Raw genomic sequence first — 27,928 nt, forward strand, 5'->3', positions numbered from 1 at the left:
TGTAGTCCACAGGATCATAAGGAGTCGGATATGACAGCAATTGAACAACAATTATTGCAAAAACTGATGAAATGATGAAGAATAAAAGTACATTTTCCCACAGAAATTAGAAAATTAGCTGACCAAGATGATCAGATAAACTACTAAACAAATGAATCTAGGAAGTTAAAGATAAACAGATACAAAAAGAAAGACAATTTCCCTTGATCTCTTTCCTATACCAACAAAATAAATCAAAGAATCATAAATCAGCATAATTTAATCATATGGTCCACCTGTATCTGTCATAGCCTGCCTAGCTATGCCTTATTTGAGAGAGAGAATTGTTATATTCATGAGTTTTCCTCCCTTCACATTTATAAAAACACACTTACTTGAGAATCTTCTGTACCTGAGGACAGTGCTGAAGAAGTATGCAGATCATTATCTAGTTAGAAATAACAAAGCAGTTATGTGTGTTTATTTTATGTCTACTACAAAGTAGTGGGATAAAAACTGTAATGTGTATGCACACTAGTAGTTAAAGGAAAAAGAATATCTGGGAACTACTCAATTTTTTTTAATGGTTAATATTACAAAAAAATCCAAGTGATAGTTAAAACAGACAATGCTTAATTAGCTGTCATGAGACAATACATAAACCCTACCACCAAATCTTGAAATACCAGTTAGCCGGGCCAGTTTCCTATAAAAAGACAACCTTCATAGAATGCTCATTTATCAAAATCTCTGCTGTTTTAATGCAGAGGACCATTAATTCATCTAATAATAATTCTTCCAACATATGATCATAGGGTGTTGCATAAATACACTTTTACAGCACAGGAGAATTAGACAAAATTGAAAATAATCAGTTACTAAATTTTTCAGTTTTTCTTTTCCCATGAAAGATACAGGCTTTGGCTAGTATTAATGTTAATGACTAATATTAATTCTGCTTGCTGCTTAGGCTACAGCTATAAAATATAGTTTGATTTTTTTCTCAAATAAAGTAGGCTTATTTACCTACTTAAGATCTATCTGGGTTGCAACACAAAAATCATGGAGGAAAGAGACCCCTATATTACCTAGTCAAATTACAAGTGTCAACACGACCAGTCTTGATTTATACCAAGAGAAAGAGAAAAAGGGTAGATTTCAAGTTATGCCTGAAGATACATGATATGAATTCTTAGCAAGAATATTTTATAAAAAGTGCTATGATATAACAGTATAACTTGAAAATTACATTTTGTTTATACATGAGTCTGGGTATCATGAAAATTTCAGACATTTCTTCTAATAAACTAAATGATAAGAAATAATTGTACTATCTATACTATCTTTCAACCTCATATTGTTCTCTAAAATCATTTCACTTTTGCCGTCATTATTAAAAATATGATCCACATTAAGTTTATCACCTATTGTTGTGCTGTCATGGTGGGACTCCTCAGCCTGGGAGTGCCGGGATATAGTCTGTGGAAAATCTTCATACACAACTTCTTCTAACCATGGAAAACAAATGACTGCAAGATACCAGTGAGACCTGTTGAAAAAGAAATATAATCTTAACACAAAATCTAAGCAATACAGAAGAATATGTTCTAGAACGATAGCTGAGAAGGTGGGTATGACACATATTAATTCTGAAGAAGTTCACTGTAATATCTGAACAAACATTTCACAACTAATTTAAAAAGTACTAAGACTTCTTAGGGTAAAATCTGAGTAATTCAAACTTACTTTTATATAATTAATATTTCCTGCTGAGGATCTGCTTTAATAAATAAACAGACTTACAGCATCATCTAGTGCTTAAAGAGTTTGTTCTCTTAAATATTTGAAGATTCACACTGAATGCTTTTCCTTTTTTGTTTAGAAAATCTTTTCTTGAGTACCCTTCACCTCCAAAAAAAAAACTCTGTGCCTCAGTCATTATAGTCTTGTGGGCATTTGTCATTTTATTTTTTTCACTATATACAACATAAGCACTGTCAAACCAAAATCCAAGATAAATAATCTCATTTATTTTAGCTACTTCCTTAGAAAAAAATTTAAACATAACACCTTGATTGATATATCCATACTTTTTTACTGATTACTAATCTAAAAAATGCACAAAGTACTTTTCTCCATGCTCCAATTTAGAAAAAATAATAATCTGAAATACTCACGACTCATTTACAGGCACAAAGATGTAATCTTTGTTAAAGATGTTTATGTGACGAGTCCATGTTCTTACTCTCTTATGTCTTCTCTGAGCCATTCTGGGAATAAAAAGATAGATATATTTGGTAGACAAAAAATTCAAAATTTAAGATAAAAATTTCAAGAGTCATTTTATACACTGAGAAATGCTAGTTTTAGTTTATTTAACCATCTTCTTCAAGATACATAATATTTAACAGACTGGAAAATGTGCTTTTATTAACATCTGGCCGTTTTTAAATATGACCACTATTTATAAACATAAAATAATGGATAAGAGAAAGGCAGCAATTCATAAAATGCTCTAGAGATTCTAAAAGTGTCTGAACAACTGAACATGAACAGCTATACCTATTTATTCTGATATAAAATATTATCATTAAACCTTAACAAAACTGTCTAAATGTTGTATGTGTGATGAGGGAGTTGTTAAAACTTAACGGAAAAGGAGGGATGAGGTATATATTCTTAAATTTTTAAAGATGAAACTCTTCTTCCTTTATCTCATTTATAAAAATATTATAGGACAAGGAATTCCCTGGCAGTTCAGTGGTTAAGACTTTGCTTTCCAATGCAGAGGATGCAGGTTCGATCCCTGGTCTGGGAGTTAAGATTCCACATGCCTCCTGGCCAAAAAACCAAAACATAAAATAGAAGCAATAGTGTGACAAATTCAATAAAGTCTTTAGAAATGGTCCACATCAAAGAAAAAAAAAAGAACATCATAGGACAATGAGTTAAGCATATGCACCATCCATCTTTTATTTTATTTCTTTGATAAATATTGGATTCCTAAGAATAATGAAAATCACTCACACTGCCCTAAAGGAATTTACAAAATAATGAAGACAGAAAAAAAGACTACAATAAATAACTAAAATGTAAGTTTCATAAGGGATACAAATGAATTATGGTGATGGCATCTAAGAAAACCATCAAGAAAAAGGTTGGGACACACGAATAATAGTTCCTTTTCTTTATGTCATTAGGGAGTTAAAGAAGGAAGATATCAAACCAAGTTTGGATGTCAAAAAAGGTTCTAGGAAAGGGATGGCATTTCACAGTTGCATAAAGGAGGTTATGGTATGACATTTGGCTCAGTCCCAGGAAGGACCTCTTTTTAGTTAGAAAATTAAACAAACCATGGTTTGTTCTTACATATTTATATACCAAGTAACACAGGAAACAGACATCTTTGCTCTATCCCTGTCATGAGAATATCTAACCAAACTCACAGGAGTAGATGTTGGGAGTAAAATGGAATCTAGAACAGGCTAAAAGATGTGGTAGGAATCAGACACTATGCAAAAGAACAATTTTGTAAAATAATGAGTCATATGTTTACCAATTTTCTTATTTCAAAGTGATCCAACCATTACAATGACTATAAATAATTATTTTTACCTAGTACAGAATCTCTTTGTTTTCCATTTGAAAAATCTTAAAAGAGACAGCTGGTTTTCTTTTGTTTTATGTTGGTATTTGATAAATTTCCTGATTATGCTAACCTTACGTCACTGGGAATACATCAGACAGTGGATGGAGCAAGGATGATAAGAGGGAATATAGGGCCACAATATAATCTCTTACTCTCTGTTCCTAACTAACTGGAAAATTCTCAATTAAATGTCTAACAGTTCTCTCCCTGTTCAATAACATACATTATTATCTTTTGTTTTGAGTTCTTAGTATGTTCTAAGAACTGAGCAAAATGTACCAGGTAGAGTAGAAAAAAAGACAGATGCCGTCCCTGACCTTATGGAGCTTATATTTTAGAATGGGAAACTGAAAAGAAAAAAAAAAAAACATAAAAATTATTAGAAATAGTTTTAAAATAAACTAAAAAGTACCAGGAGAGGGGAAAAAAAAAAAGTGCCAGGAGAAGAAATTTCTGTCAGAAAACAGCAAAGAGCTTAGCAGATTCAAAAACTAGAAGGAGGCAGGCTGAGCTGAAGTATAGTAAATGAAGGGAGAGAATGTCATGAGATGAGTTTAGGGAGATGGACAGGAGTGGATCTTGCTGAATCTCATAAACCACAGCAATGACTGTGTTTATCATTTAGTCTGCTATTTCTTAACATTAATAGCTTGAGCTTCCTGTAGGATTCACTGCCCATAAATTATGGTTTGTATCCCTCGCAGGTTTGTTTCTGCATTCTTTTTTTTTTTTTTAAGTCAATTTGTAGGGATTCTTTGTGTGAATACTAACTATATACACATTGGCCAACCATTAGTATGAGTGTTGGTGGGTGTATATGTATGTGTTCATATGTATATGGGTATGTGTATATGAAGATATATTATGCATAAGATACATGTAATATCTATCTTACCCTGGAAGAAGTCATTCATCTAACTTAGTTTTGTCTTATGTTTATATATGATCAGGCATATAACATCTAAGTTTTTTCTAATTTTTTAATCAAAAAAAAATTTCAATACAGCAGAATCTACCTTTTCATTTCCTCAGTTTCTAGGTAGGTATCCCAACTGCATAATCTCCACACTGACTAGTAATCTTAACACAAAAGATTAAGTGTAGGGCCGGCGATGCTTTAAAGCAGAGATGCTGGCCTCGGCTGGTCAGGCGAAACGCGAGCGAGAACCGGGTGCTGCGTAGTTGTTTCCGAAGGGCAGCAAAGGAAAAGGGTTAGCCATGTCGTCTTTGGTCAGAAGGATAATCAGCACCGCGAAAGCCCCTGCGGCCATTGGTCCCTACAGTCAGGCTGTGTTAGTCGACAGGACCATTTACATTTCAGGACAGCTAGGCATGGACCCTGCAAGTGGACAGCTTGTGCCAGGAGGGGTGGTAGAAGAGGCTAAACAGGCTCTGACAAACATAGGTGAAATTCTGAAAGCAGCAGGCTGTGACTTCACGAATGTGGTAAAAGCAACGGTTTTGCTGGCTGACATAAATGACTTCAGTGCTGTCAATGATGTCTACAAACAATATTTCCAGAGTAGTTTTCCAGCAAGAGCTGCTTACCAGGTTGCTGCTTTGCCCAAAGGAGGCCGTGTTGAGATCGAAGCAATAGCTGTGCGAGGACCTCTCACGACAGCATCACTCTAAGTGGGCCAAGTGTTATTTAGTCTGGAAATTTAATAGTATTTTTAAACTAATGGCTTAATCCTTGTTGGAAAGTATTAAGGTTGAAATATCTGAAAATATTATGGAAATACCATATAATAAGGGAAATGATATGAATTGAAGGTTAATGATGAATCTAGTTACTAATATTACAGATTATACTTCTGTAACACTTGTATTGCTGGATGTGGGAAAACAGACATGCCTTACTGAGTTAACTCAGAAGAATAAAAGTTGAAGGAAATAACATGTAGGAAAGATGAGCTTCTGTGCCTGAAAAGTAAGAAAAAGAACACCTAATTCAACTAAATCCTATTAATTTAATGATGGGAAGTATTTCATTATGTCAGATGTGTGATTTTTGCTTGAATAAAACTCAAGCATTTAAATTTGAATGGCAGAGATAAAGGAGAAGAAACTGGACCAAATTTTATATAGATAATATTTTTCTAGTGGAAATAAAATAGCATGCAGATTTTCCTTGGTGTGATTCCATTCACTGATTTTTTTTTAACAGTTTAATGTATGCATTAAATTACATTACCTAAATAAAAGTGAGGAAACTAAAAAAAAAAAAAAAGATTAAGTGTAGGGTGCCAACCATCAATTTCTATACACATAAAATAAAAGAGGAGGGCATGAGAAATGTTAAATATCTAATTTGTTTACTACATCCTCCCCTTCCACATATTCCCCTCCATATATAAGCCCTAACTATAAGCAGTATTTTCATACTGTGATTTTCTCCTTAGTTGATCCTGGAAGGCCTTGTCTACCAGCACAGATTTCAAACCTATAAAGACACTCAAAATATGGATGACCACACATTCCAGTTTACCACACATTCCAGTTTATCTAGATATACAACCAATATAGACAGGTTGTCCAGAGTAGCTATTAATAGATCCTCCTTTTACTCACTTAAGTGTTTCAATTTAGACCATAAATTATACAGCTGCAATACTATAAATAAGAGAAAGAGCTTGAACTTTGAAATTGGAAAGTTATATCCAACTTCTAGTCTTATGAGATAAGACTGTTGTGAACTGATGTAGAATCAAACAATAACCTTATGTTCACTGCGCTGGTTCCAAGCAGGTACTCAATAAATGTTAATACTCTCTCTATTGCTATTCTTTTTCTCCAAAAACACAACAAACTCAGTTTACCCATTTAATCATCTTTTTAGTTGCTTATTGCTTCTATTATTTTAAAGGGATGAAACAACTCTCACAGCCATCTTATTGAAGGCCATCAAGTAAAACAAAAACATCTCTGGACTAACGGTTAAAAGATAAAGATTTAAGTACCATCAGTTCTGTCACTTTATCAGAATTCTGACAATCTTCATTGGCCTGCTTCCTCATCTGAAAAATGCCTTACATATCTAAAAGCACTGTTTTGGGAAGAAATAATGTACAAAAATGTACCTTGTAAAGTGGTAGACAGCTGTTTACATTAACTTTTTTAAAAAAAAAGAAACAATTTTATCATACACCTACCACACAGATTATCACACAGAGTATTAGGGGTGGGGAAAAAGATGAAATGGCTCTCTGCTCACAACTATTCAAGTTACTGCTAAGATTAAAAAAATCACTCCTCCTTCTTTTTTGCCTGTCCCTAACCACTGCTCACACCCTGATGCTGGGAAAGACTGAAGGTGGGAGGAGAAAGGGATGACAGAGGATAACATGGTTGGATGGCATCACTGACTCAATGGACATGAGTTTGGGTAGACTCTGGGAGTTGGTGATGGACAGGGAGGCCTGGCGTGCTGCAGTCCATGGGGTCTGAGGGAGTCGGACACAACTGAGTGACTGAACTGAACCACTGCTCTATAAGTTTTGGAATTAATCAACAAAAATACTTGGACAGAAATTCAGCTAAATTGTGGGGACAGACATAGTATTTTTTATAATGTCACCTCAGTTTAATTAAATAGTAGTATGTTAGTGAGAGTCCAAACAGGAAAACATAAATCTTCATATATATTTAAGACAGATAAAATGTAATGCAAATTATTGGCTACAGTGGTGACAGAAAAAGTGCAAAGCCACAAAAGGCAATCAGTGAGGCAACCAGAGCTGGGCATACTAGGACAATGCTACACCCAATGCTGAAGGGGAGAGTGAAGAAGTAGTGGATCCAGACAGAAGTTAGAGCTCTGCCTGTCCTGAAAGAAGGGCCCAGGTCTGTCCAGTGAAAGAAGGGCCCACAAATGAACTAGAATCACTACCAAAATAACTAACCAAGGCAAAGAGGGTAAGGAAGAAACATCCTAACATCTTCTTTCCTTGCCATCCAACCTCCAATATTCCCAACAGTACAATTGGAAATGCAACCTGCAAGAGTAAGCCTCTCTGTGATGAGGAACAGAACAGTGGAAGGGTGAGAAATATCTTTCAGAACAGACAGGCCCAGGACATGCACAAGTGGCAACACTGCTCACTCTAGGAAATACAGTAAGAAGGTAGTTTGCTAGGAGCATCAAAATAATAATGCTTTCCTCTTAAAACTTAAGTATATTGGAAGACTGACTTACGAAAGATTTGGATTATCTTCTGTTAAATTATTTTCCTTTCTTGTCAAGCATTTGTAGAAAAAGCTACTAAAAATATGACTTCGTTCAACAAGTTCATCTGATGCCTTCTCCAATATAAGATACCTATAAAGTAACAACACCACAAAAGTAAGTTATTTTTTTATTTTACCTGGTTTTCCTCCAATTCTTTTATGAGTTCTGAAAATCTTCATTTATATGTCCAATTAGAGTCAAGGAAATCTTGCAGTTTGCGCTCATTTCAAATTTTTTTGTTGTTTTTTAACTATCTTATCTTCTATCAAGATCAATTAAAGCAGAAATTTTCCATTTTCTCATTCATTTCTTAACACGTATTTCTTAATTTCCTAGTATGAGCTAAGTATGGTATTTATACTATCAACATTAAATAAGAGGAGGAAAACATAAGTTGTTGGTCCCAGAAAAGTGAGGGTAAAAAGGAAATATTAATCAAATCATACAATCACATATAAAACTGAAACCATGACATTCCTAAATAAATCTAGAGAAACTTTAATAACTCTTGAGATACAACTAATTGCTAAATCCTTAGTCTATTTCCATATAAAACAATTCAACACAAGCTTATATTTCAATCACTTAGTGATTAAATCTCTCATATTTAGAGAACTCTGGTATTGTTAATAGTTTAAAAATGTTCAAAAATGACCTTGCAATTGCTTTTTTAAAAAAAGCATAAAAGACAAACTCAGCTTGAATTTTTTTTAATGTGGTCATGCACAGCATATACTGTGTGAAAGGAGAAACAAAGAATGCCTTTGGTGTGCTTCAAGTATTCTTTTATCGTAATCTGAATGATGATGACATGGGTACACATATATGTGAACATCCATGAGCTGTACACTTAAAATTTGTGCACTTTCCTACTTGAAAGCTATTCATCAATTTTAAAAATAATTAGGAAGTAGTTTAAAAAATTAACATAGGATCCCCTCTGAAAAGAATTCAGAGACAGAGATACAGGCACCTCAGTGAAAAAGAAGTATAGAAAAATACTCTTAGAATCAAATTATAAATAAAGTTTTAGTAATTACTTCCAATAAAATATATCAAAATTAACACCAAAGATGATCTAATATATCTCACAAAATATAAATTTGGCACTACTTAGGGATACAAAACTTAGTAAGATGTAAGATGCTCAACCTTTAGAAGGAAAAATCATCATAATGCCACCAATAACTTTAAAATAAGGCAAAATATTATACAAACCATAAAAGAGACACAAAAAAGGTATTATGAGAGTTAATAATACCTGTTTAATCAGAAAAGGTTTTCAAGAAGGTAACACTTGTGAGGAAGGGGAGTAAAATTTCAAAGGGGAATAAAATTTTAACACGTTAGCATAAAGAGGAGAATATTCCATGAAGCAAGAGTAACAGGGCATTAAGGCAGAAGAGTGACTAAGGAATGGGCTTTGTTTAGTAGACTGTTTATAATTTAATTTTGCTGGACTATGCAATAGGCACAGGGTTATCAGCAAATGGCAGAAAAGACAGATTAGAGTCATATTATCAAAACACTCAAATGCTTGACTGAACTCACTTTGACAGGTAATAAGAAATTAATTAAAGTTTCTAATGAGAATTGCATTCATGAAGAATTGCATTCATAAATTGCACTTATGAATAATAATAGTGGTAATGATACACTTAACAGATAAGAAAACAAAGACAAAGGATATAAAAAATTAATTTAGATAAGATAAGTATACTAAAAAGATCGATGGCAGAAGAAAGATAAATGAATTTGAGAGACCAAATCTACTACTCGGGCAACTGAGTATGTAGAAAAGAGAGGGTGAAGAGTCAGTGATAATGGAAACTTCACTTCCAGCCCAGATGGAATAAGAAGGATCAGATTTACACTCCTATTTGAAACAAGCAAAAAAATCAAACAAAATACATGGAGCAATAGTTTTTAAAACACTGCACATCAGCAACAAAGAATACTGACCCTTGAGAGATGGTGAGCTCCATAAATGCCTCATCTTACTGCCTTGATACATTTCAGATTACAACACAGAAAGGAATAACCCAGGTGAAAGATGTAGACTCCCTGAGTTTAGGAGATACTGAGAGTCAGAAAAGACTCTTGCTAACGCAGCAAGAGTTTGCAGATCAGAATACTGGAAAGGAAAAAGCAGTATAGACAGAAAACTCCAAACATATGCAGAGCATCCTCCACAAGAATTTAGCAGAATACTGATCACTGCATGTACATAAGGAAGACACTTAAGACTGTAAAAAAAACTATCTGAAAAAAGTAGAGAGAATGGTACCCAGCATTCATGCAGACTGCAGGAATACTGCCTGTTACTACCAGCCAGGCTGGAAAACCTCATAATTCATGAGAAACTGAGTACAGTATTCAGAAGGGTCTTTCCTCAGTAGTAGGGATTAATCTGTTGGTCTTATCTAATAAATCTTAAAAAGCAAGAGTTTAAAACCAATGAACTGTTTCCAAATCAGTTCAGTTCAGTCTCTCAGTCGTGTCTGACTCTTTGCAACCCCATGGACTGTAGCACACCAGGATTCCGTGTCCATCACCAACTCCCAGAGCCTACACAAACTCATGTCCATCGCATTGGTGATGCCATCCAACCATCTTTTCCTTTGTCGTCCCCTTCTCCTCCCACCTTCAATCTTTCCCAGCATCAAGGTCTTTTCAAATGAGTCAGTTCTTCGCATCAGGTGGCCAAAGTATTGGAGTTTCAGCTTCAACATCAGTCCTTCCAATGAATATTCAGGACTGATCTCCTTTAGGATGGACTGGTTAGATCTCCTTGCAGTTCAAGGGACTCTCAAGAGGCTTCTCCAACACCACAGTTCAAAGCATCAATTCTTTGGCACTCAGGCTTCTTTATACTCCAGCTCTCACATGCATACATGACTATTAGAAAAAACATAGCTTTGGCTAGACAGACCTTTGTTGGTAAAGTAATGTCTCTGCTTTTTAGTATGCTGTCTAGGTTGGTCATAGCTTTTCTTCCAAGGAGCAAGCATCTTTTAATTTCATGGCTGCAGTCACCATCTGCAGTGATTTTGGAGCCCAGAAAAATAAAGTCTGTCACTGTTTCCATTGTTTCCCCATCTATTTGCCATGAAGTGATGGGACCAGATGCCATGATCTTAGTTTTCTGAATGTTGAGTTTTAAGCCAACTTTTTCACTCTCCTCTTTCACTTTCATCAAGAGGCTCTTTAGTTCTTCTTCCCTTTCTGCCATAAGGGTAGTGTCACCTGCATATCTGAGGTTATTGATATTTTTCCCAGCAAGCTTGATTCCACATTGTGCTTCACCCAGCCCAGCATTTTGCTGATGTACTCTGCATATAAGTTAAATAAGCAGGATGACAATATACAGTGTTGATGTATTCCTTTCCCAATCTGGAACCAGTCTGTTTTTCCATGTCCAGTTCTAAATGTTGTTTCTTGACCTGCATACAGATTTCTCATAGGTGGGTCTGTGGGGAGTTTTGGAATCTCAGAAGGCAACATAACCAGGAGAGAAAAAAGAAAACCCACAGAATACAAGCCTAACCGCAACTGTGGAAAAGGACTTTCCCTCAAAAGGCCCTAACCTAACAACCTAAGGCACAGCCTGGCCTGCTGACAGAACAAAGGATTGAGTGAATACCAAAGGAGAGATAGCTGGCTGCATACGGGCCCCTCCCCGCCCGGAGGCAGAAAGACAGCCAGAGCTAGAAGGCAAGGGGCTGCTGCAATCTAAACCCCAGAGACGGCACCTTCCGCCAAACTGTGAGCAGGCTCCCAGATGCTAACCAAGTTTTCCTGAGATCCTGGATGGTTGACAGCCACCAGGAGGGTCGCAGCCTGAGATCAGCTCTCCAGAGGAGACATATGGCACATCTGAGATAGTGCTCTCACAGCACATCCAGGAAACCAAGCAGCCGGGACCAAGGAGGTGATTAAGACACACGGCCCACCTAGGACAGTGCGCTCGCCAAGAACCTGGTCGCCTGAGCTGCTCAGGCCTGGAAAGTGCACAAAACGCATGCCCAACCCACAGAGACTGAGCCAGAACTGTGTCTGAGCGCCTCCTGTGGAGATATGGGCCAGCAGTGGCCTGCCCCAGGGACAGGGGCTCTGCATGCAGCAAACCTGGGTATGGCATAAGCCCTCCTGGAGGAGGTTGCCATTAGCCCCACCATGGAACCACCAGAACTTACACAGGACTGGGGAAACAGACTCTTGGAAGGCACAAACAAAACCTTGTGTGCACCAGGACCCAGGAGAAAGGAGGAGTGACTCCACTAGAAACTGGCCCAGACTTGCCCATGAGTGTCCAGGAGTCTCTGGAGGAGGCGTAGGTCGGCAGTGGCCTGCACAGGGTCGGGGGCACTGAGTGCAGCAGTGCATGCATAGGACCTTTTGAAGGAGGTCACCATTATCTTCATTACCTCTACCATAGTTTGGCCTCAGGTCAAGCAACAAGGAGGGAACACAGACTTTCCCATCAACAGAAAATTGGATTAAAGATTTACTGAACATGGCCCCGCCCATCAGAACAAGACCCAGTTTCCCCCTCAGCCAATCTCTGCCATCAGGAAGCTTTCATAAGCCTCTTATCCTTATCCATCAGAGGGCAGACAGAATAAAAACCACAATCACAGAAAACTAACCAAACTCATCACATGGACCACAGTTTTGTCTAGCTCAATGAAACTATGGGCCATGCTGTGTAGGGCCACCCAATATGGACAGGTCATGGCAGAGAGTTTCCAAATAATCTGCTTCAAAACAAAATTCAAAAATATTTATAGGACTATATCAGCATCCAGTAAAAATATCATCAGACATGCAAAGAAGAAAAAAGAACAGTATGACTCAATGAGGAGAAAAATCAGTCAAATTAAAACCAACCCACAACTGAGAAGGATGCTAGAATAAGTAGAAAAAGACATTTTAAAAGATATTATATAATAATTATATTCCATATATTCAAAAGCTACATACATGAAAGATATTTTTTAAAAGACCCAAAAAGAACTTCTAGAGATTCATTCTACAAAGTCCAATGAACAGTAGATGGTAACATGAGAATTTAAGTCTTATCCTTACTAGAATAAGGATAGCACTACTATTAAAATGATAGAGCTGAAATTAAATGAGGACAATAAATTGATTTGGGAACGGTCAGTGAAATAATCAGGAGACATCTCGAAAAATAAGTGTTAGAAATGTGGGTCTAATGATATAGTACAAAATGAGGACAAGAGACAAATTATCACTGCATGAAAGTTTATAAAACTTCATAAATTTCTTCAGCTTGGCTATATAAAAAATTGAAAACTATAATAGAATAGTGATATAGATTTTTTTAAATGTTGGTTAACTTTTACAGCACTTAAGGACATATAAAGAACTATACAGTTGTTTCTTCCTGGTTCCCAAAGTGATCTGTCATTATGTAAGTACTTTAGTCAATAATACTATAGTCAAAGCATCAAGCATCACTGACTCAATGGCCATGAGTTTGAGCAAAATCTAGGAATGGTAAAGGACAGAGAAGCTTGGTGGGCTGCAGTCCATGGGGTTGCAAAGAGGTGGACCTGACTTAGTGACTGAACAACAAAACAGTCAAAGAAGTATCAATCAACAGCAAGCAAATGACAAAAATGAAAACAAATGAAACGAGAGTAACTCTTGCTGAAGTATATAGTATCTATGGGAAGTAAAGGAATGACACTGAACTTGTCAACACTAGGAAACTTCACTAGACAAAATTTTTCAAATCTGAAATTTTAGCGGGTTATTTTCAGCTAGAGTTAAAATATTTCAGAGATATTTACTTTAAGATTCACATCAAAACCTGTAAAACAAATGACATAATAACATGATTATGTTTCATTGTACTTACTTAAGATAGAAATCAATGATTACATCATTAAGAAACTCTCCTTCTTCTAAGCACTCCAGATCTTCATTAGTTACTCCTAAACCCCCTTTAGTAGGTGGTGGAGGATATACAATCAACCTTGAAAAATAAAAATAAAATATATTAATAATGAAAACTCTAGTCTCAAAGGAATTTGTTCTTTGGGACAATACAGGGCAGTAGTATTCAATAACTAAAATCTTAGGGTAAAAATATTTGACACAACACAATCAACAATATTTTCCTTTCTTTGTTTTCACAAGCTACTAATAGTACTGTCACTGAGCATCTTTTCATTTCCAATCCTTCCCATGTGGGCTAGTCTCAGTTTTTGTCTAATCAACAGGTTATCTCACTATCACTGAGGATGTCTCTCTTCTGTACAATATTTAACTATGTTCCAGTTTCCACTGTTAAGTTTGAATACTCAAAACTAAAACAGTCAGCAGTCAAAAACTATGTTCTCCTACTAGTAACTAGTCTATACCAGCTGGACAATGAAGAAATAACATGGGAACTTAGGAGGCAAGTTTCCCATAACAACATGCTTACAATATAAAACTTAGGAGGCAAGTTTCCCATAACAACATGCTTACAATATAAAACTTAAGAGAACATAAAGGAAATAAACCATCAGATCACAACCAGAAAGAAGTGGAAAACAAAATGACAACTAGTTAGGCATTTTTTTCTTTGGTACCCTCTCTTAAAGTTCAGAAATAAGAGCAGTTGTGAATTCTGGCTATAATCTTGAAATAGACAGGGTGGTACTCACTGCACAAATATAGTCAATAATAAAGGTATAATATGTACTTGTTGAACTAGAAAGATTCAAGAAAGTAAGAATCAACTGCAATTAATTTAATCTTTATAACCATTGCACTAAATTAAATAATATGGGAAATTTTTAAGTCATAAAATAATAATAACTATTTAATGGCTATTGCCCTATCCTGTGCTGTCCGTGTGTTTTTTAACAGAGAAAAGGAATCATGAAGAGCAATAGAAATTATTCTCAAATGCAAAGATTCCCTTATTCTACTTGACTACCATAAGAAGACACAAAAAAGCCCAAATATGGTCAAGAAACTAACTTGCGAAGGGAAGTTCTGATAAACTTCAAAGTACCCGAAATTGAGGCACACTTTAGTAAGCAATTTCTCTTTTCCTATCATATATTCAGATATGGGATATATAATCTTAAAAACCATATACTTATATTCAAATATTTTCAATAAAGGCTTTGACACATTTGACATCTTGGCTACCATTTCTGACTTCTTAAAACATAAAACTAAGTGAAGTGGCATTGACTTGTTTTCTTGATTATTTCTATTATTAACTGCCAGCAAGAAAGCAAAACTGAAAACATTTAAAAAGGTAAAATACTTAAAATCAGCAACATGAATTAAAACTACTGATGTGCCCACCTATTACAAACAGGATATGACACAGTACATACTTCTGAACAGGTCCAGTGTGCCTGACTTCTCGCCATTCCTCATCTGGATTAGAAGTAATAGAAAGTGAGTAGCAACCACTGCTTTGCTTCTGCAGTAAGGTGTAAGTAGGCTTGGCTGTATCTGGATTTGAGGGCTGATCCAAAAAAAAAAAAAAAAGGCAAAGTAAAAGATCTCCTTATACCCATATAAATACATATTAACTCTCAAAATGACAAAGCAGAAGTTAGACTTATAAGAGAAAATGGGACTAAAAGAAATACACACCAGTGAGTTATATACATATATAGGCACATATACTCTTATAATTTCTACAAAGATACAATCAAATCAAAATAATACTCTGGAGCAGAAGATAATGTACTATGGATCAAAGTTTAACCTGAAGTGTTACTTATAGGTCTGGGTTTTACAATTTTAGAATCTGAAAACAGTGCTGTTCAAAATGAACAAAAGAGGTGATAAGTAGTAGGAATGTTTTTAAAAGACTGATAAGAGTTTATAAAAACATAAACTGATATTTTATTATTAAATGGAAAACTATGATACAAATTTGTATATATAGTGTAATTATCAAGCAAAATTTTCACAATATTATGCAAAAGACAGTGGTGAAGTCTTACACCTTATCTTTCACTAATGTGTCTTTCTACAGACCTTTAAAATAACAGATTAAAGTAACCAAACCCACATGTGAGTGCGTGTGTATGTGTGCACACGCCCCCATCACAGAAAAACACTTTTCTTTCTGGGGGTATTTGGCAGAGATATATATAAGCCATAAGTATATTAACAACCTCCTATAAAAATAAATACAGCATTTTAAAACTTACCATTAATTGTTTCAAGATAATCTTAGACTTATAAAAGAGTTACAATAAACAAGCCTCTAAGGTGGTGCTAGTGGTAAGAACCCACCTGCCAATGCAGGAGACATAAGAGACGTGAGTTCGATCCCTAGGTGGGGAAGATCCCCTGGAGAAGGGCATGGCAACCACTCCAGTATTCTTGCCTGGAGAATTCCATGGATAGAGGACCTTGGCAGGCTATAGTCCATAGGGTCTCAAAGAGCTGGACATGACTAAAGCGACTTAGCATTTAGCAAGCCTCTCACAGATTCCCCTAATACTAACATCTTTTTAAAAACTACAGTACAATTATCAAAACTAAGAAATTAAAGTTGGTATGATACTATAAACTACAGACTTTGATTTTACTACTTTTTCCACTAATAAGTTTCTTTTGTTTCAGGATCCTACAATTCCTTCATCTTTCCTTATTTTTCATGACCTCGGTATTTTTTAAGACTGTTGGTCAGTTATTTTATAACTGGGCTTGTTTGATTTTTCTCATGATTAGACTGAGGTTATAAAATATTGAGAAAAACAATATAGAAGTGATATACCCTTCTCCATGCATGATGTGACAGGTACGTTATGTCAATATATTTTATTACTGGTAATGTTAACTTTGATCACTTGGGCTAAAGTGATGTCTGTGACGTTTCTCCACTGTAAAGTTACTGTAGTGAAGAAAAAAAGTTACTTCTTTTTTGTAATTAGTATTTAAGGTGAGACACTAAGATTATGCACAGATCCTGACCTACTTTAAGTTTTCATACATTAAATTTAGCATCTCTCCATGGATCTTACCTGCAACAATCATAACTATGATTTTTTTTAGTGGTGGTTTTATATTTCTCTTGTTCCTTTTACATTTTTTAATTGAAATATTTTTCTAAGAAAAAATTGTCCCTTGCCCACCTTTTATTATTTGTGTTTTCATTCATCCGTTCAGTTAATCACATGTATCAATACACATAAAGGATATATATCTGATTCTCTAGTAATAATCGCACGCTATCATTACTGATTTTGTTGATCTGTTTCTAGCTTTGGCACTGGGAATTCCTTTAGGTTGGTTCCTGTGACCTTTGACAAAGCATAGCATTCTAAAATCATGCTAATTTCAATGAAAGAATTTTTATCCAACTGCTTCCCTCCCCCTCACTAATTACATTAATCACATGCTAACCTGAGACACTGATTTCATCTTCATTTCTTCAGTAGTAGCAGCAGGGAAAGAACAAGTTGAAGCACAGTAATAATCAATAAAAGAACTTTCTTTGGAAGACAGGTTCTGAAATAAAGGAAGTGCCTGAACCCAAGACAATGGATAAGAAAGCTCTAATTCTCCATTGGTTGTACTTATTTCTGTCATAATGTCTTTCAATTTCAATTCTTCTCTCTGTGAAATAGAACTGTGTAGCTCAAGGAAAATGAATTCAGTCGATTTTGCTATGAAAGAAAAAAAGAAATCGGTTTTTATCAGTAGTATTATTTTGCAAGGCGATTAAAATTAAAATAATTTGATTATTAGTAACAGTAAGGATGGTATACAGCTCAACAAACTATTTTGCATGTTAGTTAATAACCCAGGCAAATTAAATTCCCAGACAACCCATTAGTAACCTAGAACCAAAACTCACAATTTTAGACTCCTACTGCATTAGAATACAAACTCCACAATGGTACTGTATCTCCAGTACCTGGCATTTATTAGATGTGAGTAAATATTTGTTAATGATTGAAATATATACATTATATATAAAACAGACAGCCAGTAGAAAGCTGCTATATAGCATAGGGAGCTCAGCCTGGTGCTCTGTGATGATCTAGAGGGGTGGGTTGCGGGGGTGGTAAGGAAGACCAAGAGGAAGGAGATATGTGTATACTTATGGCTGGTTCACATTGTTGTACGGCAGAAAAAAACATTATATTATAAAACAATTATCCTCCAGTTAAAATAAAAATTAATTTTAAAAATATTTGTTAATGAGTGCATGAATAAGTAAATGATGACTAAATTATTTTTCTCTAGCCTTCCTCCATATAGCAAATCTGCTCATTAAAATTTTCATTCCAACACTTCCTTCAGAATCATCTTCTTTCATCAGTCATTTCAACAGTGGTTTCAAATGACATTCTCACCTCCCACAATGATTATAAATGGCTTGAGCATTTTCCTAACTCCTCTGCTATTTGATCATAAATTTCCCAAATTAATTGGGAAGCAATCAGGATAACAAAATAAGGAATTTTAAAGATTTAAAATTTAGATCATTACTTAACATCTTTAATATGCAAGGCAGTAGGAGGGGAAAAGGTAGAGAGATTAAAGAGATAAGAAAGAAATTTACTAATCTGATTTAACTGATTCTAAACCAGACTCCTTAGGAGTTGGAAACTAAACAAAGTTGGAAAATATTTCAAGACACCTATATACCGATAGATAAGTGTTACAGGAACATTGGAAAAAGTATTCAATCCAGTCTTAGAAAAATGATACATAAGTAAGTATACCAAGTTTTCTTTTTTAGAAACTAAAGAAAATCTTGAAGATAAAGACTTCTGTATTGTATTTAACCTTGCCACTGATTAGTTCTGTCATAGTTCATTATGAAATAAGGGCAAGAACTCTTACGACAGGCAGCCAAGGATGTCAACTGACTAAAAGGTAAGGTACTCCTTTTATTTTAGAAGATAATTTTAATTGGTTGAGTAAAATTATAAGGAGAAATTATGAATAAAGTAATTTATCTTAAATAATATCAAGGGATAAATTATTTTTAATTCAGTGAACTTAATTTCAACTCAATGAAATAATTACATTCTACTAAATTATTTTAGAGGAAAATTATTTTATAGGAGTTCTCAGATAATCTTGACATTTAGAAGAAATCTTTTTATACTCACATTGCTGGCTTAATATAGAATTTTCTAGTTGGGTCTGAATCTCTTGAAGATAATTTGAGGAGACCCAAAGAAAGAGGATAGCATGACTTCTTTTACTGTGATCATCATCTTTATTTTTCCATAACCCAAACCTCTTTAAATGTGTGGTATCCACTAGCAATGAAATCTCATGCACAGACACTGAAACAAGTAAAAGATAACAAGGTAATAAATTAATCTATTTAGGAATACAACACATGCACTGTATGACTCTTCTTTAGCAGTATATTTTTCAAAAAAGAATTGCATGAAAAATTTTTCAAAAATATTATTTATAGCACATTTCAGGAAACTTGGCTGAAATACCTAAATACTATTATTAGAGTAAAAAAGATCATATAGATTAGAAAGGGCCAAATAATTATTAAGTGGTAATAAAAAGTAGAAGTTAGCCTCTCACCACTATATGATCTCAGACTAAATTACCGATGCAGTAAACTAAGCACAGTGTAACTAAGAAAATTATACAATCCTATTTTGGTCAATACTATCAACCAAGATTCCAAATGCTATCATAAGCCACTTAACGCCTATTTTCCTTCTCCTAGAACATTTATCCAAAGATTGTCAAGAGTAATATGAGCTTCTGAAGGGTCTAGGATAATTGTCTTTTGGAGGCACTGTAGTTTGCAGGATCTCAATTCCCCCACCAGGGATTAAACCTGGACTATGGCAGTAAATTAAATTACTTTTAATTAAAAAATTTAATTAAGAAATTAAAAGACGCTTGCTCCTTGGAAGAAAAGCTATAACCAACCTAGACAGCATTTTAAAAAGCAGAGACATTACTTTGCCAACAAAAGTCTGTGTAGTCAAAACCATGGTTTTTCCAGTAGTCATGTATGGATGTAAGAGTTGGACAATAAAGAAAGCTGAGCACCAAAGAACTATGGTGTTAGAGAAGACTCTTGAGAACCCTTGGACTACAAGGAGATCAAACCAGTCAATCCTAAAGGAAATCAGTCCTGAATATTCATTGGAAGGGCTGAAGCTGAAGCTCCAATCATTTGGCCACCTGATGCAAAGAACTGACTCACTGGAAAAGACCCTAATGCCAGGAAAGATTGAAGGCAGAAGGAGAAGGGGACGACAGAGGAAGAGTTGATTGGATGGCATCACTGACTCAATGGACATGAGTGAGCAAGCTTCGGGAGTTGGTGATCAACAGGGAAGCCGGGCACGCTGCAGTCCATGGGGTTGCAAAGAGTCAGACACGACTGAACTGAACTGAACTGAACTGAATGGCAGTAAAAGCCCAGAATCCTAACTACGAAGCAACCAGGGAATTTCTAGGATGAAATCTCTTAAAATTTTTCGAGGTTTTACTTCTCAAAATTTCGAGGTAATCACTCTGAATTAACACTTTCTCTCTTTCATTTAGTGAAAAGAATCTCCTCAAAGGACCTTATTTTTTAATGCAAAGAAACATACAAAACTGGTGTAAAGAAGTCCTGAGGTCATCTGGTCCAACTGTGAGAAAACAAGTAGCTAAACTAGGAATACAAACATCAGTTAAGTACAAACCCAAGATTGCTACCTATCTGAAATAAATCTCTTACTATTCCTCCCCCTGTTTTTTCCTGGCACAATGCTACTCAAAATGCAACATCCTCAGCTTGCAACACTGTCATCAGCCTGGAGGCAATTGGAAATACAGAATTCAGGCTCCACACTGGATATATGGAATCAAAATCAACACTTACAGAAAAATAAACAAAAAATAAACAGGTAATCCAGATGAACGTTAAAGTTTGAAAAGGATCTTACAATAAGCATTCAAATACTCATTAACTTGTCATCTTAATGTTTCCCAATATAGCCATTCTATTCATTTTTCCTTTATTTCTTTCATATTTCCTCCTTCCTTCTGCTATTCTTTTTTTCCGTTATTCCATTTCTTCAGGTTTTTTCCCTTGTTCCCTTTCTGAATTTCTATTTCTCTTCTGTGCTGTCCATATGCATGCCTGCCTGACTTGCTCTCTTCCTATCCTGTCATGTCTTATTCTAACCTACCTCCCCTCTTCTTTTACTACTTACTGGCTCTTTTTTTTTTTTTTGTATGTCTTTTTTTTTTTAATTGAAATATAGTTGACTAATATAATGTTAGTTTCAGGTTATAACATAATGATTTGATATTTGCATATGTTATGAAATGATTACCATAATAAGTTTAATAACCATCTGTCTCCCTATGAAGTTATTATAATATTACTGACCATATTCCTTATATTGGAGATTATATTTCTGGGGCTTATTTATTTTAAATAAATTTACTTTGCCTTATTCACTTAATTTTGCCCAGCTCCCCATCACCCTCCTCTCTGGCAACTAGCTGCTTGTTCTCTTTATATATGAGTCAGCTTCCCTTTTGTTTTATTTTTAGATTCCACATACAAGTGAGATCATACAGTATTTGTTTTTGTCTGCCTCATTTGCTAAGCATAGTACCCACTAGATCCACCTATGTTGTCACAAATGGCAAGATTTCATTTTACAATGGTTGAGTAATATTGGGTAATTCTTTACCCATTCATCTATCAATAGACACTTAGGTTGTTGCTTCCACATATGTTTGCTTGGCTACTGTGAATAAAGAATGCTGCAGTGAATACTGGGGGTGCATGTGCTTTTTCAAAATAGTGGTTTGTTTTCTTAGAGTAAATATCCTGAAGTGAAATTTCTGGGTCACACAGTTCTATTTTTAATTTTTTGACCAACCTCCATACTATTTTCCATAGTGGCTGCATCAATTTACATTCTGAATGTATGCCAACAGTGCAAGAGGGTTTCCTTTTTTTCTGCATCCTTTTCAACACTTGGCTTCCCTAAGTGGCTCAAATGGTAAAGAATCTGCTTGTAATGCAGGATACTCAGGTCTGATCCCTGGGTCAGGAAGATCCCCTGGAGAAGGGAATGGCAACCCACTCCAGTATTCTTGACTAGAGAATCTCATGGACAGAGGAGCTTGGCAAGCTACAGTCCATGGGGTTGCAAAAAAAGAATCAAACATGACGAGCAACTAACACTTTCCAACACTTGTTATTTGCTGTCATTTTGATGATGGCCATTCTGACCAGCATGAGGGGTATCTTGCTGTGGTTTGGATTTGCATTTCACACTGACAATCAGTGATGTTGAGTATCTTTTCATGTATCTGTATGTTTTCTTTGGAAAAATGTCTGTTCAGGTCCTCTGCCTATTTTTTAATCAGGTTGTTTGTTTCATTGATGTTGAACTCTATGCATTCTTTATATATTTTGGATATGAACCCTTTATCAAATATATGATTTTCAAATATTTTTTCCCATGCTGTACACCTGAAATTAATATGTTGCATGTCATTTATATCTTTATTTTCAAGAAAGAATTTGAGAGGTAGCTCTGTTGCACAGATCTTTATCCATAGATTATAGCACTATCTTTTATGAAATTTTCTTTTGAACCACAGGTCTTTGTTTCTTCTAAATAGCTAATGTTATATTGTTCCAGAATAACTTATTAAAATTTCCTAATTAAAAATATCAGGGGGTGTGTGTGTATACACACATATACACACACATATACATATTCTAATATATTACATATGCCTTATACATTCTTACTACTTATAGTAGCTTCCTAATCATTAAATGTATTATTATAACACATAGTTGTGGATTCTGTACATGGTGGAGTCCAACTAAAGTTACTTCAATCTCATCTTCAGTCTGGGGAAGGTTTCTTCTTCCCTAGTTCATTTCTGAAGTGCTATCTGTATATATTTTTCTTGCTCATTCTTTTCATAATTCATTCTCTAAAGAGACTGTTCTCTGTTGCTTATTATTTGTTCTCTTAGTGTTGGTTATTCTGAAAGGTTTTTATTTGGGAAGAGAATGAGAAACCTCAGTCTCCACAGATTACAGGTACATTTTCTAATCCACTTTGTACTTTATCCAATCCATTAGATAAAGTGTACTTTATCCACTTTTTCTAATCCACAGGTACTTTATCTAATTCATTAGATAACAAATGGTATAAATGCTCTCTCTTAATCCCTATGCAAAGCCATTTACATGGTTGTGTGCAACACTAAAATTTCTCTTCATTCTTTACTTACAGTTTCTATTTTCATCCATTTTTATATATCAAAACTCTCACTATAAAAACTATTTTTCTTATCCCTTAATATTACTTGAAGTCATTAAAATAATATACCATTTTAAGTGTTACAAAATATTTTAACTCCATTGGAAACTACTAAAATAGTGTTAGGTTGAAACACATTATTAATCTTACATTTATGCAAATTCTATAGTGGAAAGAAGTATGAAAAACTAGCTGCAGAAATACTTCAGAATTTTTGCTGACCAGTTATTTTATACTCAAAATTACAGTGAAAAGAGGTCATAAGACAATGATAGCTTACCTTGAAATGGGATCTTAATATACTTTGTTGTGAACTAAAGAAAAAACAAAAAAGCAAAACAGGAGTTACCACTTGAAATGTGTTACTATTCAAATTTTTCAAAAAAATTTTCTTCTTTAAACCACAAGTAGGCAATCAAAGTCTATGTACTAAAAGTCATAAATCTTTTCATCAATAAACTAAGAAGATATTTCACTGTAAAGACTTAGTTTTACAGAAGTTTAAGAACCCTGTGCAAGGAATTTAATTCTCAATATGCTCATTTATAAAACCAGTAAGACTATACGTAATATATTTTCAAAATGTTTCCAGAATATTTAAGGAAGAAATAAGATAAAGTCCAAAAGAACTGCCAAGAGACCTCAGAGTATCAGTGATTTCAGTTAATTAACTACAAAGCAGAATTTGATTCTTATCTTTGCTGACATTCCCAGCATTCATTTTTCTTTGTTTCATGTTACAAATTTCCTTCTGACTGAGGATTCAGCAAGGTTCCTGCTCATTCCACTACATCTGTGCCAAGACACTACATTTTCTCTAGGTATCTTTTATATATATATGATCTCCTTAACTGTTGATTTTATAATAAACTTTTAAGAGTTGTGGAGCACCTAAATTTTACATGTACCATCTAAAATAGAGGTCCCTTCAAGTTTGTCAAATTAATTCATGCCTATGGATTTGTTACTTGGTTAGGTTTCCCTTTTGATCAATACATTTATGAAACTGTTGACCAAAACAGGAATATAGTCTGTGAGCAGAAAACAAAATTTAAAATGGTCTTGGTACATGGGTACCTAAATTAACTACCAACAAAGTTCCAAATAAGTAGCAAACAATGTTTGGTGAAACCACAGGTTTACTATGACTCTTTTTTTTCTTTCCTAATTAAAAATTTTTTTCATGCTGTAGTTTCCCAAATATAAAACTCACATTTCATTGTGTAAGTTAGCTGCTAAAGCAAAATTTGAGCAAGAGGACAAACAGGGTTCAAATGTTGCCTCTCTTATCCCTACTACTTTTTTATAAACAATAAGCAAGTAAACTTAGACAACTTACTGAACCTCTCAGCTTTAGGTCAAAACCTTAATCAAGAGGAGCTATTATCATTAGACTCTAGCATCTGATTCAGTATGTTATCTAGTCTGATTTAGTCAAATACATCTTATTACTATGTCACTTTAATGTAACTGCTGTGTATTTCATGTATACACCCCTTGCTAAATTCTTTCTGACATGTTTCTCTGGGTCGTTAATCTCATAAAATATATCTTAGCAAATGTAAATAATGAGATATAGAAAATGAATATAAGAGGAGTTTGCTATTAAGATTTTACAGTCATTACTATGAAATTATGAATTAGAAGTAGTGCATCTATATATCTGGCTGCTGCTTTCTACATTATTGTTTCATTCTCCCACCATAAGCAACCTTGTCCTATCAAAACTTTCAGCTTGGCAAGAATTACATACTCATTTTGCCTTTTTCAATAACTAAGTCAACATGCAACTTTCCCAAAGCCAAAGCCCTGTATGCAGCAAAAAACTGAATCCCTAGTTAAGAAATCAGAAAGATGTTTTTGTGGCAATAAGGTAATCCCAAGTTCCAAGAAATCATACCATGTCTATTTAAACTTAAATATAAAGCTGAACATAAGAGATTTCTTATAACTTCTAACAACAGCCAGTACAGTTTTTTTTAATATATACTTAATAAACATTTTTCCTATTATTAACAAAGTTAAGATCTAAAAAAATTAAATGTACAGCATCCTCTACTGCAGCATTCTCAACACTAAAAAAAAGGGGGGGGGTAGGCAATAATAACTTACAATGTACCACTCTAAAATAATGGGTCTAACTTATAGAAGAGTTTCCCACTACAGGTATTTCTCTAGTGCAGCTCAACTGTAACTGTCATGACAGAGAACAATATCTCCAGTGTCCATAACAATACACAGCAGATACTCATTAAAGATCTGGAAAATGACTAAGTTTAATTCTCTAATATACTATCCCCTCCCAAAAAATTAGATGTTCTTTACCTTATAAGTTACATAGAGTATGATAAACTCTGAACAAGAATATATATTAAGTCTTTTGAAAAGCTTGAAATTTTTAAGACTTTTACCCTTTTCCTGTTTTATGTTAGTCATTATATTTTTCAACCTTAAAACTTCTTACAATGCCTCCATAGTAACATAACTGTTTTAATTTTTGAAGAATACCTCTCAACCTTTCTTCACACACATATATTTTACCTGCATATATTTACTTTAATTTACTAAACCACATTCCTATAGTCAGACATTTAAGATTTTTTGTTTTAATTAAAGTCTGCATTCCAATAGACATGAGACAAATTTTTAAGACCTGCTTTATGACATCTTATTGAATATCTGCAGTCCTATATTACTTGTAATAGCAAAATACTGGGGACAACTGCAATGTCCAACAGTCAGGAATTCAGAACAATCCAATTATTCCAAAATAGGTAGGTGAATTAATTTAATGTGATTATGGTAAGTTAGAAAACAGTATGCAGAAATGGACTGCTCTGGTGGCACAGTGGTAAAGAATCTGCCTGCCAGTGCAGGAGATGCAAGTTCAGCCCCTGAGTCAGGAAGACTCCCTAGAGAAGGAAACAGCAACCCACTCCAGTATTCTTCCCTGCGAAATCCCATGGGCAGAGGAGTCTGGCAGGCTACAGTCCATGGGGTCACAAAAGAGTCAGTTAAACAACAATATATAATGCTACATCCTTTGGTTTTAAATATATACAGTTAATATCAAGAATACAGAATGATGTAGAGTTAATAGTAATTGTCTCTGGATAAGCAAGATTACAGGTGTTCTTCAAATTGTTCCTTTATTCATTTGTGGGCTTCCCTGGTGGCTCAGCTGGTAAAGATCTACCTGCAAGGCAAGAGACCTGGGTTTGATCCCTGGGTTGGAAAGATTCCCTGGAGAAAGGAAAGGCTGCCCACTACAGTATTCTGGCCTATAAAACTCCATGGACTGTTCAGTCCATGGGGTGGCAGAGAATCGGACACGACTGGGCGATTTTCACTTTATTTATTTGTAGTTTTTTGTTTGGTTTTGGTTTTTGCTCATAACAAGTCTACCTGAGTGTATAATAGCATAATTAATACATTAATTAATGAAAACCCACTGAGGAATATTTATGTTAAATTTTCCTTCCTTAGCTAATCAGTTACTATAACATATTTAGGTTACCCAATTTTTTGGCCATTACAAAGAACTCTACAGAAAAAACTGGTCAAACCTGGATTTTAAATGAAAAAGCTAAAAAGTAAGGGGAAAAATTAAGAAAAAGTGAACAAAATTTCTTAAAGTAATTTTAAAAATCATCCTAGGCATAACAAAAGCATTAATACCTGAAAATTAGTGATCAGAGAAGATACATTTTAAACAGAATTGCTGTGATGTTTTCAATCAAAGCAATTTTAACTATAACATAAGCTACCATTATGGGTACTTCCCAGAATTTGTACATGGTTACTCTGTTGGGATAACAGAGTACACGGTACATGGTCACCAAGTAAACATCTACTCATACTTCATTTGATTTAATATGCTGTCCTCTCTGTGACATCTTCCCTAACTGCTCCAGCAAGAGGAAAGCAGAGATCATGTCTTTAACATTTTTATATTCCCTGCCCTATCTATAAGACAGTGAAATATTGCTAAGTCTTCTAGGAAAATACTTGAATTATAATTTGATATAGTCAATTCAACTAATTTTTATAAGTACCTATTTAAGTGTGAGCCATTTATGTAAAGTATAAAAGGGAGCAAAATATGTTTCTTTATCACAAGATGCTTAAACTCTAATAGAAAGATCTAGGCAAGAATACAAATAAAAACACAAAGAATAAATCGTACAACAGATGTACAAATAAAGTGCTGTAAGTACAAAGTAAAAGGAGAAGTTAATTCTGGCTAAGAAGAAGAAATCAGGAAAGGTTTTCCAGAAGAGGAAGTATTTCAGATAAGCCTTAAAATATTTTAACAGGCAGAAAAAAAGTAGTGAGAAAATAGAGAGAACTGAGCAAAATCCAGTATGGCTTTCATATATAAAATGTGAAGCATTAATATTGAAAAGAAAGTGGAAAAATAAGAGGAACTATTCCTGGATATCCTTAAAGTAAACAAGTTTAGGAATTTGGAGAACTCTGATGCTGTTCAGACACTCAGCAGTCCGACTCTGCGACCCCACAGACTTCAATGTGCATGCTTTCCTCTCCATCTCCCAGAGCTTACTCAAACTCATGTCCATTGAGTTGGTGATGCCATCCAACCATCTCTTCCTCTGTCATCCCCTTCTCCTCCTGTCTTCAATCTTTCCCAGCATTAGGGTCTTTTCTAATGAGTCAATTCTTTGCATCAGGGGGCCAAAGTACTGAAGCGTCAGCTTCAGCACCAATCCTTCCAATGAATATTCAGGATTGATTTCCTTTAGAATTAACTGGTTTGATCTTCTTGCA

General features: G+C 34.7%; 2 protein-coding genes across 24 annotated transcripts in view; one reads left to right on the forward strand and one right to left on the reverse strand.

The window, feature by feature from the left end:
* Positions 1-27,928, reverse strand: part of SENP7 (SUMO specific peptidase 7) — a 164,341-nt gene that overhangs the window by 8,272 nt on the left and 128,141 nt on the right. For 14 of the 23 annotated variants that reach the window (XM_042232290.1, XM_060416902.1, XM_060416900.1 and 11 more), the window contains 9 exons: positions 23,421-23,454; positions 18,977-19,156; positions 17,256-17,518; positions 15,224-15,357; positions 13,744-13,860; positions 7,824-7,946; positions 2,157-2,249; positions 1,404-1,528; positions 375-427 (listed from right to left, as the gene is read on the reverse strand). In XM_042232290.1, the coding sequence (XP_042088224.1) occupies positions 375-427; positions 1,404-1,528; positions 2,157-2,249; positions 7,824-7,946; positions 13,744-13,860; positions 15,224-15,357; positions 17,256-17,518; positions 18,977-19,156; positions 23,421-23,454 (1,122 nt within the window). The remainder of the gene's footprint in view (positions 1-374; positions 428-1,403; positions 1,529-2,156; positions 2,250-7,823; positions 7,947-13,743; positions 13,861-15,223; positions 15,358-17,255; positions 17,519-18,976; positions 19,157-23,420; positions 23,455-27,928) is intronic. The other 9 variants (XM_060416974.1, XM_060416985.1, XM_060416983.1 and 6 more) reach the window with 1 other exon arrangement.
* On the forward strand, positions 4,737-5,758 carry LOC101105553 (2-iminobutanoate/2-iminopropanoate deaminase). Its single transcript, XM_004022246.5, has one exon. It carries the CDS (start codon positions 4,847-4,849, stop codon positions 5,258-5,260), a length of 414 nt encoding a protein of 137 aa, XP_004022295.1. The 5' UTR covers positions 4,737-4,846; the 3' UTR covers positions 5,261-5,758.

Source organism: Ovis aries, chromosome 1 (assembly GCF_016772045.2).
Source record: "Ovis aries strain OAR_USU_Benz2616 breed Rambouillet chromosome 1, ARS-UI_Ramb_v3.0, whole genome shotgun sequence".
NCBI lineage: Eukaryota > Metazoa > Chordata > Mammalia > Artiodactyla > Bovidae > Ovis > Ovis aries.

What these genes read in the sequence shown, in the direction of transcription:
- LOC101105553 (XM_004022246.5), top strand. Translation starts at nt 4,847, where the DNA reads ATGTCGTCTTTGGTCAGAAGGATAATCAGCACCGCGAAAGCCCCTGCG.